Source organism: Suncus etruscus, chromosome 3 (genome assembly GCF_024139225.1).
Source record: "Suncus etruscus isolate mSunEtr1 chromosome 3, mSunEtr1.pri.cur, whole genome shotgun sequence".
NCBI classification, from domain to species: Eukaryota; Metazoa; Chordata; class Mammalia; order Eulipotyphla; family Soricidae; genus Suncus; species Suncus etruscus.
Genome location: NC_064850.1, coordinates 16,641,755 through 16,662,613, shown reverse-complemented (window position 1 = coordinate 16,662,613; position 20,859 = coordinate 16,641,755). Strand labels below are relative to the sequence as shown.

At 47.5% G+C, this 20,859-nt stretch overlaps 1 protein-coding gene across 1 annotated transcript in view; it reads left to right on the top strand.

Annotated features, from left to right (window-relative positions):
• The window catches only part of DPF3 (double PHD fingers 3), a 298,015-nt gene that overhangs the window by 179,367 nt on the left and 97,789 nt on the right, over nt 1-20,859 (top strand). The window contains exon 6 of the mRNA XM_049770448.1: nt 6,856-6,934. Within this exon, the coding sequence (XP_049626405.1) occupies nt 6,856-6,934 (79 nt within the window). The remainder of the gene's footprint in view (nt 1-6,855; nt 6,935-20,859) is intronic.

Genomic DNA, 20,859 nt, shown 5'->3' with positions numbered 1-20,859 from the left:
TATTTGGTGCGAATATAGGGAATAAAGCACTTACCTTGTATGCCTAGAAAGCAAGCATTTGAACTGCTGCTGACTGCTGTGATTATTCTTCTCCCCCCATTTTTTTTTTTTTTTTTTTTAGTTTTTGGTTTTGGGCCACACCCAGCAGTGCTCATGGGTTACTTCTGGCTCTGTGCTCAGAAATCACTCCTGCAGGCTAAGGGGGACCATATTGGATGCTGGGAATTAAACGAAGGGTCGGCCATGTGTGAAGCAAATGTCCTACCTGATGTGCTATCTCTCTGCTCTTATTTCTCCCATTTCTTCCCCTACCTTTTTGGGGGTGAGTGTAGGGCTCTGCTGAGTTGAACTTAGGAGACCACTGGGGTCTCTCCCAATAATTATCTGCCAGCTGGTTCAATGAAAGGACCTGGGTTCTTTTTCAGCAATTTCAGGCCCTGCAGTGCCAGGAATTATCTGGGTTACTAGCTACACCTGACAAAGCGTGTTGCCAGAGAGCAAACCACGGTTGGCTGCTCACACCTTCATCCATGTTGTCCCCTCAACCCTGCCCATTTCTGTGGGCAAAATGGAAGGTATTTGAGGTTCTATATCTCAAGGTGTGTTTCCAGCTGCAGCATTGGTTCATCCTGGGAGCTTGTCCAAAAATGTAGACACTCAGAGTTCACTTCTGGAGACTGAGCCATGCTAACACACTCCCTCAGCCTGCAATGCCATGAGGCTAATGGAGGAAGTGAGGCTAAGATGACAGTGACAAACACGTGTTGCCCTGTTAGAACTGTGAGTTCAACTCCAAGCCCACTACACACTGGAAGGAGTGGATTTTGGAACCGGTATGACCTTGACCGAAAGGTAAAAGTACTGTGGGCTGCAGTGTTTTGTCATTTAGCGAGAATGCCAGTTCACAGGCACTTTTGAGTGTTTATTGAAGACTATGGATTTTTAGGGTGGATACCAAGGGAATAAGCGCCTGGACTTTGGACAATGGAGATTCCCTGAGGGGCGAGGGGAATTCAGACTCAACAATTAATTCTTGTGTCCATGGTAACTTTAGCTCAAGAAATCAAAGCTCTTTAAAATTCATGATTTTCCCCGTGAATCATCCACGTGAGGATTATCAATCAAACCACCAGTCAATCAGCAGATATCGACGCACCGTGGGGGCTTCTCAAACTTGAACGTGAATGTGAAGCACCTGGTGGTCTCGTTAAAGTGCGAACTCTGCGGTGGCAGATCAGGGGGTGGGGGACAGAGATTCTGCCAGGTGAACAAGCTCAGTGGGATGTGTTATGGGTGGAGGTTGACTCCCCCTCCTTCAAATAACAGGAATGGAGAGCCATGGTCCTCAGGGTGTCAGGCCTCAGGAATTCTTTGTTTTATTTCGGTGCCACATTCATCAGTACTCAGGACTTATTTCTGGCTCTGCACTCAGGAATCACTTCTGACAGAACTTGGGGGACCATCTGGGGTGCTGGGGATCTAATCTGGGTGGGTCGTGTGCATGATAAGTGCCCTACCCTCTGTTATTTTGCTCTGACCTGAGGCTTCAGGAATTCTTTACCTAAAGACATTGGGGTGGAGAGGCAGTATAGAGTAAGGCAAATTCCCAGCACTAAATATGGTCCTCTGAACACAAAGCCAGGAGTTATCCTTGAGTATTATTGATTTTTGGGCCACACCTGGCACCTGATTCAGGGGTAACTCCTGGCTTTGCACTCAGAAATCACTCCTCACAGGCACGTGAACATAGGGGAAGCCAAGGATTGAACCCAGGTTGGCTACATGCAAGGCAAAAGCCCTATCTGCTGTGCTATCACACCTTCCCCCACCCCTCTTAAAAAATAGATTGTTGAGGGGCCGGAAAGAAAGCATGGAAAAAAAGATTGTTGAGAGCCCCCCAAAGTTGTTCTGGTTTTTTTTTTTTTTTTGGTTTATGGGCCACACCCGACACTGCTCGGGGTTACTCCTGGCTATCTGCTCAGAAATCGCTCCTGGCAGGCACAGGGGACCGTATGGGACGCCGGGATTCGAAGCAACCACCCTAGGTCCTGGATCAGCTGCTTGCAAGGCAAACACCGCTGTGCTCTCTCTCCAGCCACTGGTTTGTTAATTTTTTAAAATATTTTTCTTTTTTGGTTTTTGGATCACACCTGGCAGCGCTCAGGGGTTACTCCTGGCTCTGAGCTCAGAAATTGTTCCTGACAGGCTCGGGGGACCATATGGGATACAGGGATTCAAACCACCATCTGTCCTAAATCAGCTGCATGCAAGGCAAATACCCTACCGCTGTGCTATCTCTCTGGCCCTATTCTGGTGTGTTATAACTCATGACGCTTAGCACATTAGAAAGCAACACAGGAAGAAAAGCTAAGCATGGATACACAAGTGTGGAGACTGCTACCACACTGTGCCATTTGCCTCTGGAAAACTGCACTGTACTCGAGGGAGAAAACAAAGGCCACAATTCTCTGATAACATATTAGTACACTGATGAATATTATTTTGATGGGACAGAGCCCCACCCCTTCAGGGCTCTAGAGACAAGCCCTACCCCATGCAGTATACCTGGGTAAGAATTTGAGAACACCTGGTAGAAAGAACCTTGCTCTCCCATAGCCTGTCATTTCAGTTGCAGAAAAATCAATGACTGAAGTGAAAATGAGACGTATTTGAAATGGTGATGGACACTTGCCCCAGATTGGGCCATTTTGGGAAGTTTCAAACTTTAGAAAGGGAATGAAAGTGGCTAGGACTGGGAAAGAAGGGACCCTGGGCAGCTTCTGTTTCATCTTTCCCTCTTTCTCCTCCCCCAATATCGTCTTTCCTGTCTTTCTGTGTAAATGGACCCATAACCCCTGGACTGAGAAGTCTACATTTAAGAGACAAATGGTGTCTAGTTCCAATTTCTTTTTTTTTTTTTTTGGTTTTTGGGCCACACCCGGTAACGCTCAGGGGTTACTCCTGGCTATGTGCTCAGAAGTTGCTCCTGGCTTGGGGGACCATATGGGACACCGGGGGATCGAACCTCGGTCCGTCCAAGGTTAGCGCAGGCAAGGCAGGCACCTTACCTTTAGCGCCACCGCCCGGCCCCATAGTTCCAATTTCTTGGTGGTGAGGTTGACTGGTCCAGCCTGGGGCAGCTGTCTCAGCAGAGCCAGCCATGTGCTCATGGCCTATGCAGGACATGTGGTATATCTGGCTGCTATGGCTTGCCAGTAGGTGAATGGAATGTGCAGTGGAGATTGGAGGGTTGGGGGAAAGCTCTCGGAGAACAGAGATTGATATCTTTTTGGGGAAGGATGGAAAAGCTTCTCACATGCTATTCAGGCACCCACAGGTACCACTCATTGAATCTTGGCCAACAGGGCTGGAGGCTCAATGCAAGAAACTGAGGACATGAAGCTGCAGTGCTGTGGTCCACCAGCTCACTTGGACAGTGCTCAGGGACCAGGGATATATACCTGGCAGTGCTTGGGGACCATGTAGTGTTGGGGTATTGGAGTTAGGGTTGCTGGAATGGTCTTTTAGATCGTCAGCTTCAAAATGCTCTTTTTATTTTTTACTAGAAAGGACTTTTGGGAAGTAGAAGGGAAAGGAAAAGACATCTTCAAATATCTTAAAACAGCCTGGAAACATGAATCCTGCTGTTTCTACTGACTCCGTGACTAAAGAAGCCCAGCCCCTCTGAGAACTGCTTCATGAGATACAAAATGGGAATGAGGGAATCACTTGGTGTGATTCCAAGGATACTGTAGAAATCAACTGAGCTGACATATGCAAAAGAGTGGGATGCTATGAGTCCAGCAGAGTGCTAAGTGTTAGGGGTTCCTAGTAACATATAAAAAGCTCTCTTCATTCTTGAGGGCCTTGAAATTCAAGTGAGAAATTTTACATGGCATAATAACAATAGACTGTGTACTCAATGCACAGAGAAAGAAAGAGACACCAAATGACTAACTTGGATAAGAGGGGACTTATTATCGAGTATTGCTTGTAGACATAGTGTTCACCCTGTGGTTTCACATACCTTCATCCCTCACAGCCTCAATCATTCTGCCTGTTGCTAGAGGGGTTGCCATGGCCATTATACGTCAGAAACAAGTGACTTGACCAAAGATACACAGCTGGTATGTTGGTCTGGCTTTAGTGCTGGTGCCCTTTTGGCTGTTCATGGTCAGATTCTTGGAGGAGTAGGGTGTTAGGAGACTGTAGTAGAGATCAGAGGTGGATAGGTGAGAAGTGGTTGGCTCTGGACTAGAATGGATCAAGAGACTTGAGCAAAACATGAGCATGGGGAACCCAGCAGACGAGCATCAAGTTGCCATGGGAATGTTTCTATGCATTTTTTTTTGGCCGTGGGTAAATGTGGAGCCCATGAGTTTTCTTCCTCCATCTCTATGGCCAATTGGTCTAGGAGCTGTGTAGGATAGATGGAGAAACTGGTGCAGACCCTGGAACTCTAGCTGGTGGTTTCATTTAAGCCCTTCTGGTGCTCATCAATGAGTTCTTGGATTCAGGTGTGAGATAGAAGGGAAATGCAAAGCCTGAGATCACACTGGAAGGAAGAATCAGTAGTCCTTGGAGACAGTGAGTGAAGGGGCAGGGCAAAGATGGCGGACTCAGATTTATTTACTCAGCAAACAACACTGCTCCCCCTGGCTACCCTGGGCCTGGCTCCTAGAACGCTGGTGGCTGGGCCAACATGACCTCCAGTGTCATGTATGGGGACAGGGAAACAAGATGCCAGTAGCCTTGTGATGGGGTGTGGGGCAGTTTTGGGTACTGGGTGAGACAAGGACTATGGCAGATGGAGTACTGGAGTACACAGAATTCCGCTGTAAGGAACCCAATATAGCATGAGAACAGTTCGAGAGTCTAGGCACCCTTCTGAGTGTTATCATCTTGGAGGAAAAAACCTAGTTTGTCCCCTCCATATTCTACAACCATGATCCCCATTTTATAGTCGAGAAAAATGAGGTGCAAGGAGCATGTGGAAACATGTAGTCCTCTGGTGTTAGTTTATAGGTGAGAATCAACCGTGGCTCTCTGCAAGGCCCCTCCTTTCCTGCTGACTACACCCCCGGAAACGGGGTGCTTAAAGCTCCCTGGCCTCCTCCTCCTCTGTGGGTGGTGCTTTCCTTCTCTCTGAGTCTGCTGTGGCCTTGTCATTCTGCTTGACTTGCTTTCACCTGCTCTGAAGCACTGTGACAGGCTGAGGGCTGCACCAGTCAAGCTGTCCGGGGTTTTGCCAAGGGGGGATGGGGCATGCCAGGGCAGCTGGGGGTGACTTCCTTCAGTGCCAGGGTAGGTGGGGCGGCCTGCCAGTGCTTTGGGGTGGCTGCCAGTACCGGCTTGCTCTCTCTCCTCAGGTCAACTCTGAGAAATGGGGGTTGTGAGGTGGGGGCTGCTGGTTGGGATGTGTGTGTGCAGGGCGTGGAGGGAGGTGGCAAAAAGGCTGGTGGGAGGGAGAGAAGGGAGGGGGTAGAATTCTGTGATATGTTTTAGAGAAATGAGCTAAGGAGGTGGTGGGGGTGGTAGCTTGGCAGGTGGTGTTGCTTGTGACGTGTGTGTGTGTGTGTGTGTGTGTGTGAGAGAGAGAGAGAGAGAGAGAGAGAGAGAGAGAGAGAGAGAGAGAGAGAGAGAGAGAGAGAGAGAGAGAGAGAGAGAGAGAGAGAGAGAGAGAGTGCAAGCCCATCACCTCAAGCCTTTTGACCAATTTCTAAGGGCCACCATTTCGTTTTAGTCTTGGGACCTGCCCCCTCTTCCCTGTACCCAGGTTGCTGCCATGATTTCTCTTCTGCTCCATTTCTGTCTGTCCCTCAAGACCCCAGCAGGCTTGTCCTTGGCTGGTACTTCACTACTGCTCATTACCAGAGGTTAGGGTGTTACTCACGTGACCCGTGTGGGACTCACAGAGGTTTAAAAATAAACCATGCCAGTCCTGGTCGCCACGTCCAGGGGCTGCCTGGCTGCCAACACCCTGGCTGCCCTCAGCTGTTCTTCAGGGCAGCACTTGTTCCCTTCCCCTGTCCCCAGCTCATGAGCCTCCTTCTGAAGGCTCTCAGGGTTAGAGCTAGAGTCAGCGGCCTGGCACTGTGAGTCTTTGGTGCACCTTTCTTTCTGTGTACCCAACAGTGGAGGGATGCACCCCACATGATTGGGTCTTGCCCTAAGCTGGCAGGCCATGCCAAACTAGCTCTTGAGGGGCTGGTGTGAATACAGGAGCCCGGAGGAGACTGACTACCTGCCCCCACCCCATATAGACCTACACTTCTTGAGTGCATGGGGAAAGGGGAGGGTCACTGATGGGGTGCAAGTAGGTAGAACATAAAACTCGGGTTATATGGGCATGGCCATCTCAATTCTTTGCCCTAACTATATTTGATTACAGAGTGACCTTGAACAAGTAATTTCTTCCCTATGGGGTATCCAACTCCTGATTTATACATGGCAGACTGGTCCTAACCTCTTGGGGATGGGAGAGTAAAAGGGATGATACAGGCTAGATACCCACATCACTTGGGGGTTACATACCTGGCCTGGAATATAAGTGCAGGAAGATGGGGTCGGAGAGATAGCATGGAGGTAGGATGTTTGCCTTGCATGCAGAAGAACAGAGGTTTGAATCCCGGCATCTCATATGGTCTCCTGAGCCTGCCAGCAGCAATTTCTGAGCGTAGAGCCAGGAGTAACCCCTGAGCACTGCAGGGTGTGATAAAAAGCCAAAAAAAAAAAAAAAGTTCAGGAAAATGGGGATGGGGGCAGTGAGACACTCATGCCCCCCCCCACCCCCCCCAGAGAACTTGCTCAGAAGCTGCTCAAAATAATCAGCCTCTCACTCCTGTGTCTCCCCAGGCCCGTGGCTCTGCAGGTGGCAGGCGGAGACATGATGCTGCTTCTCAAGAAGACCATGACAAACCGTACGTCTGTGACAGTAAGTATAAGCAGATGTGCCTCCCCGCCCAGGCTTGTCCTACCCTTCACTGTGCTGCATATTCTGCAGCCTGCATTCCAGTTGCATGCTTCCTCATGCTGCTGCCACTGCTGCCACCACTGCTGTTGCATGAAGCGAAAGCAAGTTGGGGGGTGCCCACCCTGGATACCCTGCACACCACTCTAGTGGTGTCCTCATCTCTTTTTTGTGCCTTTCCTCCATTGTGCCTCTACTCTATCTCCTCAAGATTCATCCTCGACTTTTTCTCTATTTCAGAGAGTTATAAACAAAAGCATAACTCAAAATTCTCCAGCGAAGGTACTTGGCTTCTGTGACTTTTCATTTGTTTTCCTTTCATGTCCTCCGTCTCTCCTGTCCTGCGGAGGACATATGATGAATCTTTCTCTGGTGGCAACTCTGTGTACTGATTGGCCCTCAGTCCACCTCCGGTCTTTCTTGCTGCCTTCTGAAATGTCTCTTGGATGGGTGATCACCTGGTGCTGTGGGTTTTGAGTCTGCAGATGGAGCAAGGAGCAAGACTGTGGGTGATTCCCAGAAGCCTTGGGCACATGCAGGGATTCTGTCTTATCTAGAAGTGCAGTAGTTTGGAGGGGAGGAACCCCTACCATTTGCCAGGGGCAACAAAAGTGGGGGAGAACAAGGTAGAACCATACTAGGGAACACACTGGCCACTAAATGGAGCCTTTCCAACCACTGTTTTTTGTTGTTTGTTTTGTTTTCTTTTTGGGGGGGGTTTGGGCCACACCCTTTGACACTCAGGGGTTACTCCTGGCTATGCGCTTGGAAATCTCTCCTGGCTTAGGGGACCATATGAGATGCCTGGGGATTGAACCATAGTTTGTCCTAGGTTAGCACATGCAAGGCAAATGCCCTACCACTTGCTCCACCGCTCTGGCCCCATTTTCAACTATTCTTTTTTTTTTTTTTTTTTTTGGTTTTTGGGCCACACCCGGCGATGCTCAGGGGTTACTCCTGGCTGTCTGCTCAGAAATAGCTCCTGGCAGGCACAGGGGACCATATGGGACACCGGGATTCGAACCAACCACCTTTGGTCCTGGATCGGCTGCTTGCAAGGCAAACACCGCTGTGCTATCTCTCCGGGCCCATTTTCAACTATTCTTAACTGACCTCTTTATATTACAAGAAGTGATTCTGAGTTTCTCCAGGGTGACAGCTGGTCAGAGAAAATTTGGGGGGTACTTTGTGCCCCCATCTGGGTATCATGCACAGACATCTCTCAAAAGCTAAAGAGAAAGCAGGACATGGGGGCCTCCTCTTTTAGGAGGTGTCTAGCTCTTGCTTCTAGAAAAAAGGTTCATTGTTCTGTTTCCTCCTAGCCTAGCACACCAGAGCTCGGGGACACTGGTGCTGGGGAGGGTCCATCAGACCAGCACAGAGTGTCCAGTTGTCCAGCATACCCATGGCTGCCTCAGGGACTCCAGTGCCTGCCACTCCTGAAATGCTTTATTCTCCATGGTTTGTCTGTGAACCTGGCTATGTCTCCAAACTTGGCCATCTCTCCCACTTTCTTCTTCTTTTTTTTAATCTTTATTTAAATACTGTGACTACAAATATGACTGTAGTTGGGTTTTAGTCACAAAAGAACACCCCCCTTCACCAGTGCAACATTGCCACCACCAATTCACCCTATATCCCTCCACCCACACCCCCTGCCTGTATTCGACACAGGCATTCTACTTCTCTCACTCATTAACATTGTCATGGTAGTTGTTAGGGTTCTAACTGCACTCACCCCTCCTTGAGGTGAGCTTCATATTGTGAGCCAGTCTTTCTGGCCCTCATCTCTGGGCAATATTACAATGTCTTTTATCTTTCTTAAAACTCATAGATAAGTGAGACTATTCTCTGACTTATTTCACTCAGCATAATAGTTTCCATGTCCATCAATGTATAGAAAAATTTCACGACTTCATCTCTCCTGACGGCTGAATAATATTCTATTGTGTATATGTATCACAGTTTCTTTAGCCATTCATCTGTTGAAGGGCATCTTGGTTGCTTCCAGAGTCTGGTTATTGTAAATAGTGCTGTGATGAATATAGGTGTGAGAAAGGGATTTTTGTATTGTATTTTTGTGTTCCTAGGGTTTATCCCTAGGAGTGGTATGGCTAGATCCAATGGGAGCTCAATTTCCAGTTTTTTGAGGAATCTCCATATTGTTTTCCATAAAGGCTGGACTAGGTGGCATTCCCAACAGCAGTAAATGAGAGTTCCTTTCTCCCCGCATCCCTGCCAGCTCTTATTGTTCTTGGTCTTTGTGATGTGTGCCAGTCTCTGTGGCATGTATCTCTCCTGTTTTCATTGGGTTCTCAGACACATATTTCTGGGGAAGGGGCTCTTCTTCCGCACACACCCCTCTCTTCCCCCCTTCACTTCTTTGTCTTTGCAGGCCTTGATGCATTATCTCCACCACCTGCCCTAGCGAGGTGGGAGTCTTCCTTCCTCTTGCCTGCACCCTTCTTTGTGTGCCAAGCCCTTGCCTCCTACCCTCTTCTATACTCCTGTGGCTTTGTGTGTGTGTGAGCTCTATGCCCTTCACTGTTTCCTGGGTCTCTCCCTCCTCTTGTTTACCTTGTGTTGTGTGGGGCGCCTCATGAGTGGCCTGGTGTAGGCTAAGCCCCTGGATTCTTGGCCCTAGCTTCACTCTGACTCCCTCTTCCTCCCTTGGCAGGGCAAGGTCTTATGTAGATCACCCTTCTCTCTTTTGGCTCTCTAAGGAAATTGTGTGGCAGCTTCATGATTAATAGACTTTATTTTTATCTGGTGCCCTTCAGGCATGTGATCCTTTGGGATAGACTTGACCTTTGGTGAGGTCATGAGGCCCACCCCCCATTCCCGAATGGAGCAGGGAATGCTTTCAATAATCTCAACGGTGCCCTGAGTGGAGAGGTGTCTGGTCATCTCCTTGAATGTCTCCCGGGATGGTGTTACCATGAGCTGCCCTTTCTTCCATAATCCTAGCTGGGTAATGAATGATTGTGTTTTCTGTAATAGAGACTGAAGTTTCTCTCTCCTTCAGACCCCCTTTGAGTTTGTGCCTCTTTTTCCAACAAGTACACATCATTCATTTGGTCTCCACTGGAGGCCCTCTGAAACTCCTTTTTGAATTTTGAGTTTATTTCATCCCACATGTTCTGGCCTCTGGTGATGGCCTGTTCTGAATTCCCTTCCAGAGTTGCATTTAAATTTAGTGCTCCCACTGGAAGTAGCACCAAGGTCAAGTGACTCAGACATATTCTTGTGTTTATTTTATACATGGGCTCTTAGCACAACCCTTGTCGGCTGACATGTCTTTGGCCATTAAGGTGTCCTTATACCACTTCCCCTCCTTTCCTGTCCAGACTCCCATGTCAATGCTGTTCTGAGTTTGGGTCACTTTCTGCTTATCCATTTGAAGCTTCCTCCCACCATAAATTATTGGGTTTGACCCTATTGGATTTCAGTAAAGAGATACAAGAGTATATGGCTTCAATATAACAAATTTACTCAAGGCAGTAGTTCAGTTTTATTCTCCAGAGTTGCAGTCCCTGCCATTTTTTGCATCCTTATAGTTTGAGCTATACAATCCGCACACCATCTTTCCAGATGTTTATGGAAATGTGAGGCCACTTTGAATGATATCTCCTCTTTACAGACTTAAGAGAAGAAGTGGCATCCATTTTCCAGATGTGCTTTATTTAACCCTTTCAGTGTATATTCCTAAATATAGTTGTTCTTATATGTTCTCAGCCCAAGTAGCTCTTTCAAGATGGGTGGTTGAAATACTATCTACTTACTAACATCAGGTGATGGATAGTTTTTCTGCTGCCTTTCACTCAGCCATTGAATTTATTCCATCTCAGAGAAATCTTAAATCATCTGGACATAATTTATTTTTTACCCAATCCATGGCATACATGTAGAGGAATACTTAATTTCCCAGCAAGCAACACATCCTTAATTAATTATACTGAAGTTTACTAAGTTTAGGATTAAAGTTCTTTTCCTTCTCTTGCTGAAAGAAGTGTTCATTGCCCACAAGGAAAGCCCCTGAATGTGACTTTGTGGAAAAGGCTGCCAGGGTTGGCCAAAGCGTGGAACTGGGTCACCTGCATACAGACAACCTCGTAGCTGTTTATTCAAATGCAGATACCCAATTCTCATACCACACTTCCTTCATCTAAATCTAACCCAATGTTTTGGAGTGTTCCTGGGGGGATAATCATGAACACTGACTTTTGATAATGACCAGTCAACTTCATTCAAACAAGGAGACTTCTGGCCTCAGAACTCACAGCACTTTTATTGTCCACTCTTTTTATTTGCATCTGGAAATCCTAGAGTCTCCAAGAACCTTGTAGACAATCACTGGCTTGCACCTCTATCTTATGTGGCCCCGTTAGTCTTTCCTTTTCAATTCTTTGAGCATTGACTTAAATCTCAGCACTCTAATATTGAACTCAGCAATCCTTCGCTTGACTTTAATTGACTTGATAGCTTCAAATCCTAATAGTATCATTAGTCCCGTTTTATAGGTGAGATGATAAGTGAGGATAGACATATGCAAGAAATCCTTAGATTTAGGCCACTGGGAGTTTTTAAAAACCACTTAAAGACATCACTTCTCTTCCTAACTGCTGCCAACTGAAGAGTTTCTGTGTGTGTCAGTGGGGAGACTCTTGATGGGACACCCACATTTCTATCCTCTGTTCAAAGTGCATCACAGGAAAGAAGGTGGTGATGGTAAGGAGATGATTACTGGTGGGGAGGGAGAACCTTCTGTTTCTAAGCATGATCCAGTGAGGGAGGCCCCAAAACACTTATTTGCGCTATTGCTAGGCCTTGGGTACTGGTTTGTGGAGGTTTCTTCCCCCTTTTTTTTGTTTTGTTTTTGGGCCACACCCGGTGACACTCAGGGGTTATTCCCGCCTATGTATTCAGAAATCGCTTCTGACTTGAGGGACCATAATGGACACTGGGGAATCGAACTGTGGTCTATCCTAGGCTAACATGCGCATTGCAGATACTTTACAGCACTCCGGCTCCTCTTTCTCTGTTTCTTTTTTTTTTTAATTAAAAAAACCTTGATTAATGTTTACAATGGAAAGAGACCTCACCTGCTGCCCACCCTCAAGAGTTTCAAATTTCCACTACATATTTTTGCAGAGGGGCATCATGATGTAAATAGCTCTCTGGAGCTGGTTTGTCATGTTTGATGGAAGCTCTCTGCCTGTTGGTTAGCAATTTCCTCTCTCCCTCCTTTCCTAGTCCTTGGCAACACCATTTCTTTCTTGGGTGCTATCAATTTGACCTCATTGAAGGGAAATCATGCAGTCTTTGCCTTTCTGTGACAGAATCATCTCACTTAGTATAATGTCTTCATGGTTCATCCATTTGGCTATCAAGAAACTGAAGAATAAAATTCTCTTTTATGTATACATCCTGCTCTTTACCCTCCCCATCATTAGTTGAACCTATAAGTTTTTTTCTATTGATGTTTTCATTGCTGCCACCCATTTTGCATTCACACCCTCCAGTGTTTAAGGGGCTAGGGACTCTATATCCTCACTTACTCTTGTCTTTGGTTTCTTTTCTTTTTTTTTTTTTTTTTCTGATCACGGGGCCAACTCCTGCTCAAGGTGCTCATAACTTGCAAAGTGTTGCATTAAGCATTTTTCTTCTGCTGTTTCTGCAAATCCCAGCACTAACCTGGAAAACAGGGACAGCTGACCTCCTGGGTGAAGAAACTGAGGCTCAAGAGGTGAAAAGAATTACTTGACCGAGGTCCAGAAACAGCTGCTTAATGCCAAAGCTGGGATAGGATCCTGTTTTCTTCAACCCAGGGTTGATGCTGTCCAGGATATCAGCACTCAAATTGTAGATTAAATGCCCTATCCCTGAGCTTTTCTGAGAGTTGAAGGGAAGAAAAAAAAGGGGGGGGGAGTTATGCTTTAAAAAGAAATGAATAAGGAGCCAGGGAGAGAACTCAAAGAGCTGGAGTACACACCTGGCATTCATAAGTTGTACGTTTGGTCCCTGACACAAATACACTCATATGCTATCTTCCCCCCACCCCAGTATTGCCAGGTATGTCTCTGGCGGCCCCCAGCTCTTCAAGGCTTGACTATCACATCTCTAGGCCTGAATATTAGGCTATCCAAATGGTTCAGTACTTGATTGGCTAAGTTATTCTAGGAGTGGTCCAATATCTCACTCAGTATTGCTTGGGAACCCTTCCCAATAATGATTGGGAAGAGTGTGCGCTGACACTCTTTCCAGACAGCTTTCTTTGCTTGGTTGGCTAGCTAGAGTCAGGTGCAAGGGATGGATTCTATCATTTGAGCTTTTAAAATTTAAATGCATAAAAAAAATTTCTCCCATCTCAAAGTGGGACAGTTGGGTGGATCATTGAAAAAGGTGAATAGATGTGACTACAGGCCTGCTGGAAGCAAGGCTCACATCTGAGTCTGGCAGGTGTCTTCACCTCAGGTGAGATGCTGTGGATTCAGCACCCACATCCATCAGAAATGACTGTCCCCTCATCTACATCCCATGAATGTGTATTTGGATCATGTGGCCTGTGGCTAAACATGGGGCCCCTCACATTGTTGTGTCACTTCTAGAAACTCATGGTGGGGACTGTCTACTTGGACCAATATCAGGGTTAGGCTCTTAAATGTCTTGGTGTTGGTAAGCTGCAAGGAGAAGGGTGAAAGGCAAACATCAAGGTTCGAGTTCTGATTCTATCCCTCAGCAGCTCTAGTATTAATTCCCTCATTCAAAATGTGAGGAGACCCAAATCTCAGACCCTCTTCGCTGTCTGAATTCCTTCCTCCACTCAGGGCTGCTGTTCTCATGGAAAAAAGCTGATCAATGAGTTGCTTCTCCCTGGAGACAAGTGCATGGGACTGTGGGTATTTATGGAAACTCTGCCCTGCAGGGGTGGTTGGATCCATGCGTGGGGTTATGCACAGCCTGAAACCCAGGCAGCTGCAGAAAATCTGCTTGACCTCAACCATCTAAAATTTGTTTTTCTCTTACCTGAATGCAGAGACAATCAGATGACAATCGCAGCTTTGTTTAGTTCTTGTTTTGCTTTGCATTAGAGGGCATGAAGGCCCTACCCTATCTGAAGCTCACATGTTTCAGTTTTGAGTTGTAGTGGAACAGCCCAGTCAATAGCCTTTAGGCTGGCTGCCCAGTCTCTGCAGGGACACCAACTCCATCCCTATGGTTTTGTCTTGTAGGTCCATGAAGTGTGGCAGAGGTGGGGTGGGACAAGCTTCAGGCAATAAAAATGGAGGGTGTGTGGTTCCAGCAGGCTTCTGGTTGGGGCTTGCTTTCCCCAAAGGTGAATGTGTGGGATAAAGCAAAACTGGTCTGTTGAAATATTTCAATGTCATCAGGTGGCTAGGGTCTCAGCAGGGCTGGGTGGACCAGGGTTAGGGAGAGGCCCAAGTTTTCTCTCTGAGGTCCTCATACTACATTACTCTTCTTTCTTGGTCCATTCTGGCTGCCTCGTACCTCCTTCACTTTCTAGAATCTCACCCAGTTAGTGACTAGGTTTGCCTTTTCTGGATTATAACCCATGCCCTCTTGAATTATTTTCTCACTCAGCTGGAGCCTCTTCCTCAGCTGGCTGTTCCTTGATGCAAACTTTGTGGCATATGATTTCTATTAAGATATGGATGATCCAACACAGTTAGAGAAGAACATTGTAGACATTCTTATTTTTGTAAAATTAGGAACGACAGGTCTACACAAAGGGAAACAAAGATCACCATCATTTTTCTTCTCAGATATAGCTTCCATTTTGCTTTGTTTTATATTCTAGGATTCTCTCTTCCTGACACATGTGAACATATATATGTGTATGTGCCCCCCCCCCACACCTCCAATTGCAATTTGAGCCTTAATAATGGCTCTGGCTTTGTTACTTTTCTTTGTTACATTCTCTGGGAAGGTGGACAATAATGCCTTTTTGTTTTGTTTTGTTTTTGTTTTTGTTTTTGGGTCATACCCAGTAGTGCTCAGGGGTTACTCCTGGCTCTATGCTCAGAAATTGCTCCTGGCAGTCTCACAGGACCATATTGGATGTTGGGATTTGAACCACCGACCTTTTGCATGCAAGGCAAATGCCTTACCTCCATGCTATCTTTCTGGCCCCCAATAATGCTTATTTTTATAATTATTTCTTGTTCATTTGATTTTGTTTGGAGGCTGTAATTGTTGGTGCTCAGGGGTTACTTCCTGCTCTGTGCTTAGGGATTACTTCCTGTAGTGATCAGAAGACCATAGATGTTCTAGGGATTGAGCTAGGGTTAGTGATATGGAAAGGAATTGCCTTACCCACTATACTCTCTTTCATGCCCCTTTTAGCCATTTTGAATGTAGAATTAAAAATGGTTTTATATGCTGTAATATAAGACAGTCCCTTTGAGAATGAGCGTTTTTAAGTCAAGGATTCGAGTTTTTGTGATGTCACCCTGTGCCCTGAAGGACTTGGTCTTTTTACGTGTTCCACAAAGACAAGCAGATGAACCTTAGAGGGTTTCTAAGAGGGTTGAGTAAGACTAGGTATAAAAACAATAAACTTATTGACTGCCAAAATAAGCTTAGTTGGTATTTATTTCTCCTTTAACTCAAGTTGAGAATGGTCTTTAGTAGACACCTAAATTGGGCCCCCAGTGTATACTCTGCCTTGACTGCTGGAGGTCCCAAGACTAAGGAGAGCATCTGATCAAAGTAAACTAATAACTGGACCATATGGATATAAGCAGGACAAATTTATGTACTGCAACACATTCAGTGATTTTAGCAGGATGGATGCATCCAGTTCTCACCACATCTATGCAAATTCCAAACAGTTCTGACCCTTTACTTTATAGATCAGGAAATTGAGGACTGGTAAGGTGACAGAGTTTGCCCAACACCCCCCAATCAATGAGCCAGTCTCAGAAGATTTCTCCAGAACTCTGTTCACTTGTTCCTCAGCAGGACAAGAAAGAGTTTCTCTGACACATGCCTTGCTTGCTTTGTGGAGGGGATTTAGGAGTCCCTGAGTTTCTCTGCTATAGCTCCAGGCCAGCTTATAGAGTATTCGGAAATGAAAGATTTGCAGTGTATCTCAGTTTGTCTGTTTTCAAGCTGGGAGCTACTCTTGGTTGGAGCACATTCTTAAAATAAGCAGGACACTCTCCCTCTTTAAAGACCCAGACCCCTCATGTCTTTGAGGTTGGTTGTGGCTCTGAGCTCATTTCTGGTACAGATCAGTACCAGGCCTTGAGGTGTGTGTGCTCTTCCCCCACTGCTCCTCCAGCCCCCTTTTCCTTTCTAGAAGAATCCTATTTATAGCAGTAATCAATGAGGTCAGAGACACAGTATGGGGATTACTCACATGCAGCTGACCCTGGTTTGAATCCCTGATAGGGACCACTGAGCCTTGCTAGGATCACTTCTGAGCACAGATTTAGCAATAGCCTCTGACCACCTCCAAGTGTGACCCCCTCCAAGCCTTCCCCACAAAATTAACAACAAAAACAACAACAACAACAAAAACCCTGAATCAACACCAACAGCAGGAATCAAGGATGATTTGGAAGGAGAAATGGTGACAGGGATACAATGCTGGGGCTGGGCAGGGGGCATAAGCAGACCTAAGGAAGATTTGATGATGAAAATTCTCTTACAAGTCAAGGAAATAATTGTTTCAGAAGACGTAGGCATGTGGAGCAAGAGCTATAGTGCAGATAGTGCAGAACTTTTGCTTTGCACGCAGCCAACCCAGGTTTCATCCCCAGCACCTCATTTTGTCCTCCAAACCTGCCAGGAGTGATCCTTGAGCACTGTCAAGTGTGAAACCCCTCCCAAAGCAAAACAAAAATGCAAGGATCTTGGAAGACTCAGAAAAAACACTGCCTTGTTTTGTTTTGGAGTCTCCTGTGTAGTGTTTTGGGGAAGGGGATGTCTAAGGGCTCTTTTTCACACTACCCATAAATGCAGCCAGATAGTTCAATGCTCAGACTCAGTGGTGTCGTTGGTCACTATAAGCACCTTGGTTGTACTCGGTGTGCCACCTGGTCCTGGGAATCAAACTTGGCCCTTTGTACATGCAAGCCATGTGCTCTAGCCCTTGAGGCTGTCTTCCAGGCCCTGAAAACGGAGTCTTGAAGGCTAATATGGGAGGACTTTAAGGCCATTTGACCCCAACTTTTTACTTTACAAATGGGAGTGCAGGAGGTGGATTAGCCTCACAATCAGGGTTGTACCCCAAGATTCTAGTGAGCCCCCATGCTGCTGGCTTCTTGGACCAGGTATGGTGGATGTGAGGTAGAAGCAGGGGACTTATGGGTAAAGCATAGCTGGACTTGCCCAGGGGATGCTTCTTGTACCGATGTTTATGGTGGGACCAGGGCTGCCTAGAAGCTCCGTCTGTCTACTGAGCTCAGCAGAGCAGCAGGGGCTTGCAAGATAAATCTGCGCATTTTTGAGAGCTGGGAGACTAATGCCCAACCTTGAACACGCACCATGGCTCAGTTGTGATTGATCCTCCATCTGGCAGAGGGGTCTGCAGGGAGAAAATGGGGTTTGTTGGGAGAGGTATAGGTTGAGGGGTTCTAATTTGAACCATCTGCAGGCTGTGAGTCTCAGTGCACTGGAACCTTAGCAGGCAGGATGTGGCTCTACTTGTAGGCCCAGTTGTGGGGTATATATGATGGGACAATATGGCGGTATAGGCAGGACCAACCAGTGATGGGGAACTGGGGCAGGACCTCAATAGAAAAGATGAGTGGCTCTGCATCTGCTTTCAGTCCTGTAGGACTTTTCACTCCTCACCCTCACTCCCCTACTGGTGCTCTTCATAGGCCCAGCTCTGGTGATGTTGAGGACAGAGGTCTCAGAACTCAGTCCTAGGGCCCAGGAGAGGTGGCACCAAGAAGGCTGAGTGAATCTCTCAATCAGCCAGGCCTGACTCTGCCTGTAGACCAGATCTTCAGCTTTCTCTAACTCAGTTTTATCTGTAAAATGGGACGAAGGAGCCAGTGTGAGGTTGTGTAGGGTTATCCACTTACTGATGGGGTATACAAGGGAGCTTCTGAGGGGGGAATTTTACAAACCAAAGTGAGGAACGACAGAGGACTGCAGCCATGTGCTCACCCTGGGGGACTGTACCTGGTGCCACACGGCAGAACTGGGAAGGAGATGCACCCAGGTGGCTCCCAAGGCTCTCCTTTGTCTTTTGGACGCTCATCCCGTAATTGCTTTCCGTCCCTGCTTTCAGTCTCTTGGAAACCACTGGCTCAGATACCCACAGCGTACTCCAAGTTGGGCTGATGAAAATGTGCCAGAGTCATTAAGTTATCAGTGGGGAAGGCGGCCGCTTCCCCGGCAGGAAGGATTCTGCGTCTGCTGCAGCCGGCTTTGTTCCCACAAACTGCCCCAGGTCCTCCCACCTCCTCTTCATCCCCTTTCCCCCTCTCCTCACTCCTCCCTGCCACCCTCCTTCACTTTGCTATCACCGCCTCCAGACGATGGAGTGGAGCTGGAGGGTGGCGGGGTGGAGGGTGCTGTCAATATTCTGGGCACCACTGAAGGCATTTCATTGCCAGCCTGGAGGACTGGGCTTTGGGGTGGGCAGTGGGCAAGAAGGATTTCTGCAGCTCGACAGATGGACCTACCCCGGGGGAAGGCGAGAGAGGCAGCAAGCTGGACCTTCTGTTGCACCCTCCCAGCGTTCTCTGCCACATGAGCTGTGCCAGGCACACAGCATCCAGGTGCTGGCTTGCCAAGGTGAAAGGAAGTAGCCCAGGCTGTGTATAGGCAGGCCTGGCTGTTCCCTGGGGTGTCAGCTGCTGAGGTGCCTGCCGCCAAGGAGCTTGCAGTGAGGCTGGAGATGGGGATGGGAAGATAGGGCACAACCGTCTCTGAATGCTTCAGCAGTCTTGGGGCACCGTCTGATTCTGCACGACAGATCATTCCAGAGTGAGATTGCTGACATGATAAAAGGAGAGCAGATGGCCCTAATACTTTATTTTCAGAATCTGTCTTTTCCTCGTACCCTCTTTTCTTTGCAACTCTGTCACCCTAGACTTTAGGGGAGATATGACTCGATTCTCCCATCCTCCCCAACCTTTGGGTTTATTTTCCCGGGGTCTGCATTGCTGGCAAGGGTGATAACAGCTGCTGCTGCATGAGACTGGCTTGGTGCTGTCCCTGTGTTCTCCTGTGTTATTCTCACAATGGTGAGTCGGTGGTGTTGGACTTACCCTATTCTCCAGAGTAGAAACAAAGCACAGGGAGTGTAGCAATTCACCCAGAATCCCAAAGGAATGGCAATATGGATTTGAAGGCAGACAATCTAGGCCCACCTTCTCACTCCCTCACTTGCTCATGATCCCAAGGGCAGACCCTCGAGAGGCAGGGTCAGGGGAGCACTGGCTTGACTGCTGCTGAGCTGCAAACTACTCTGACCAGACTTCTGAGTACAGAGCTGGTTGGGTCCTGCCTTTGCCTTGCAGGGCAGCTTTTATAAATCTAGGACAACTATTGGAAATAATCACATCCCAGCTCCCCCTGCCCTCACCCCTACTTTCAGCACTGGCTGGTTTTTAGGACCTGTTACAGAATCTGCAGGGCTTGGTGCAAGGGACCTAGGGGATCCTTTGTTTAATGAGTTATAAAGAATTTCACTGCAGGGGATAGTAGAGAGAGAAACACAGTACAGTGGGTAAAATGCTTGCCTTGCACATGAATGACCCAAGTTCAATCTTTGTCATTCCATATTATTCTCTGAGCCTGCCAGTACTGACCTCTGAGCACTGATCCCTGAGCACAGAGTCAGGAACAACCCTGAGAACTACCAGGTGTGGTCTAGGAACAAAACAAAGAGGAGTTTCAGTGGCTTGGTTCAATCTCTGACCCCACTTGGTCCTCTGCTCACTGCTGGAGTGTCTTGGATGGTCCCTAACACTGCAGTATCCTCAGCCTAGCATTGAAATGTGGGTCTGATTGGCTTCGAATCACTGGAAGTGGCCCCATGAGCCTTGCTTGGGTGACACCCTCACTTCAGAGAGAGTGAGAGAGAATTCCAAGATGTCATTGACCAAGCATGAAACTCAGAACAGATTCTTACATGCATGTTCCTTATCTGGGTGTGGGCCACTCACCCATAAAGCTGACCCCAAGCATTTGGGTTGGCAGGAGCAGAAACCTAAATCCAGAGGTGAAACAGGGCTCCAATTTCTTTCTCTTCCAAACTGGCTAGAGCAGAATCTACAAGTCATTGCTTTCCATCAAAATGTAGCTGTTTGATCAGATGCATTCCATCCCAAATAAATCTTGACAATCTCCTGTCCCTCGGATGAAGTCATTTAAAGGACTGGGACTTGGGTCACAGGCTCTATTTGGGGGTCAAGCTTCTTGCTCCATTATCTTCGATTCCTCTCTCTCTGCCTTCTGAGTCCCCTCCCTCCTGCCTCTTTTCCTTTGGCCTATAAGCCTGCTCCAAGGGCTAAGCTGCTGTGGACCCTGCTCGCTGTCTCCCTCATGGCCCAGCCCATCTGCCCTCATCCTTGCTCCTTTCTTCTCTCCAGCTGTGCGGCCTGGCCTGTGCATCATGGCCTCTTTCCAGGGGCTCCTGGCTCTCTGCAGTCTGTTCTGTTCTCCATGAATCACAGATTTCCTTCCCACGAAGCTGACCTAATTGTCCAAACCAGGGCTCTCTCCCCAGCCCCTGCCACCCTCCTTTCTCCCTCTGAGGATGCCTGAGGTGACTCAGCTGCACAATAGGGAGGAGCCTTGCTGGGAGCCAATGTAACTGGATCATTAGGACAGGCCTGGGAGATAGGACCCACCTCCAGCTCTGAGCAAGGAGCAATTGTAGTCGCAAGGCCATGTAACTGAAA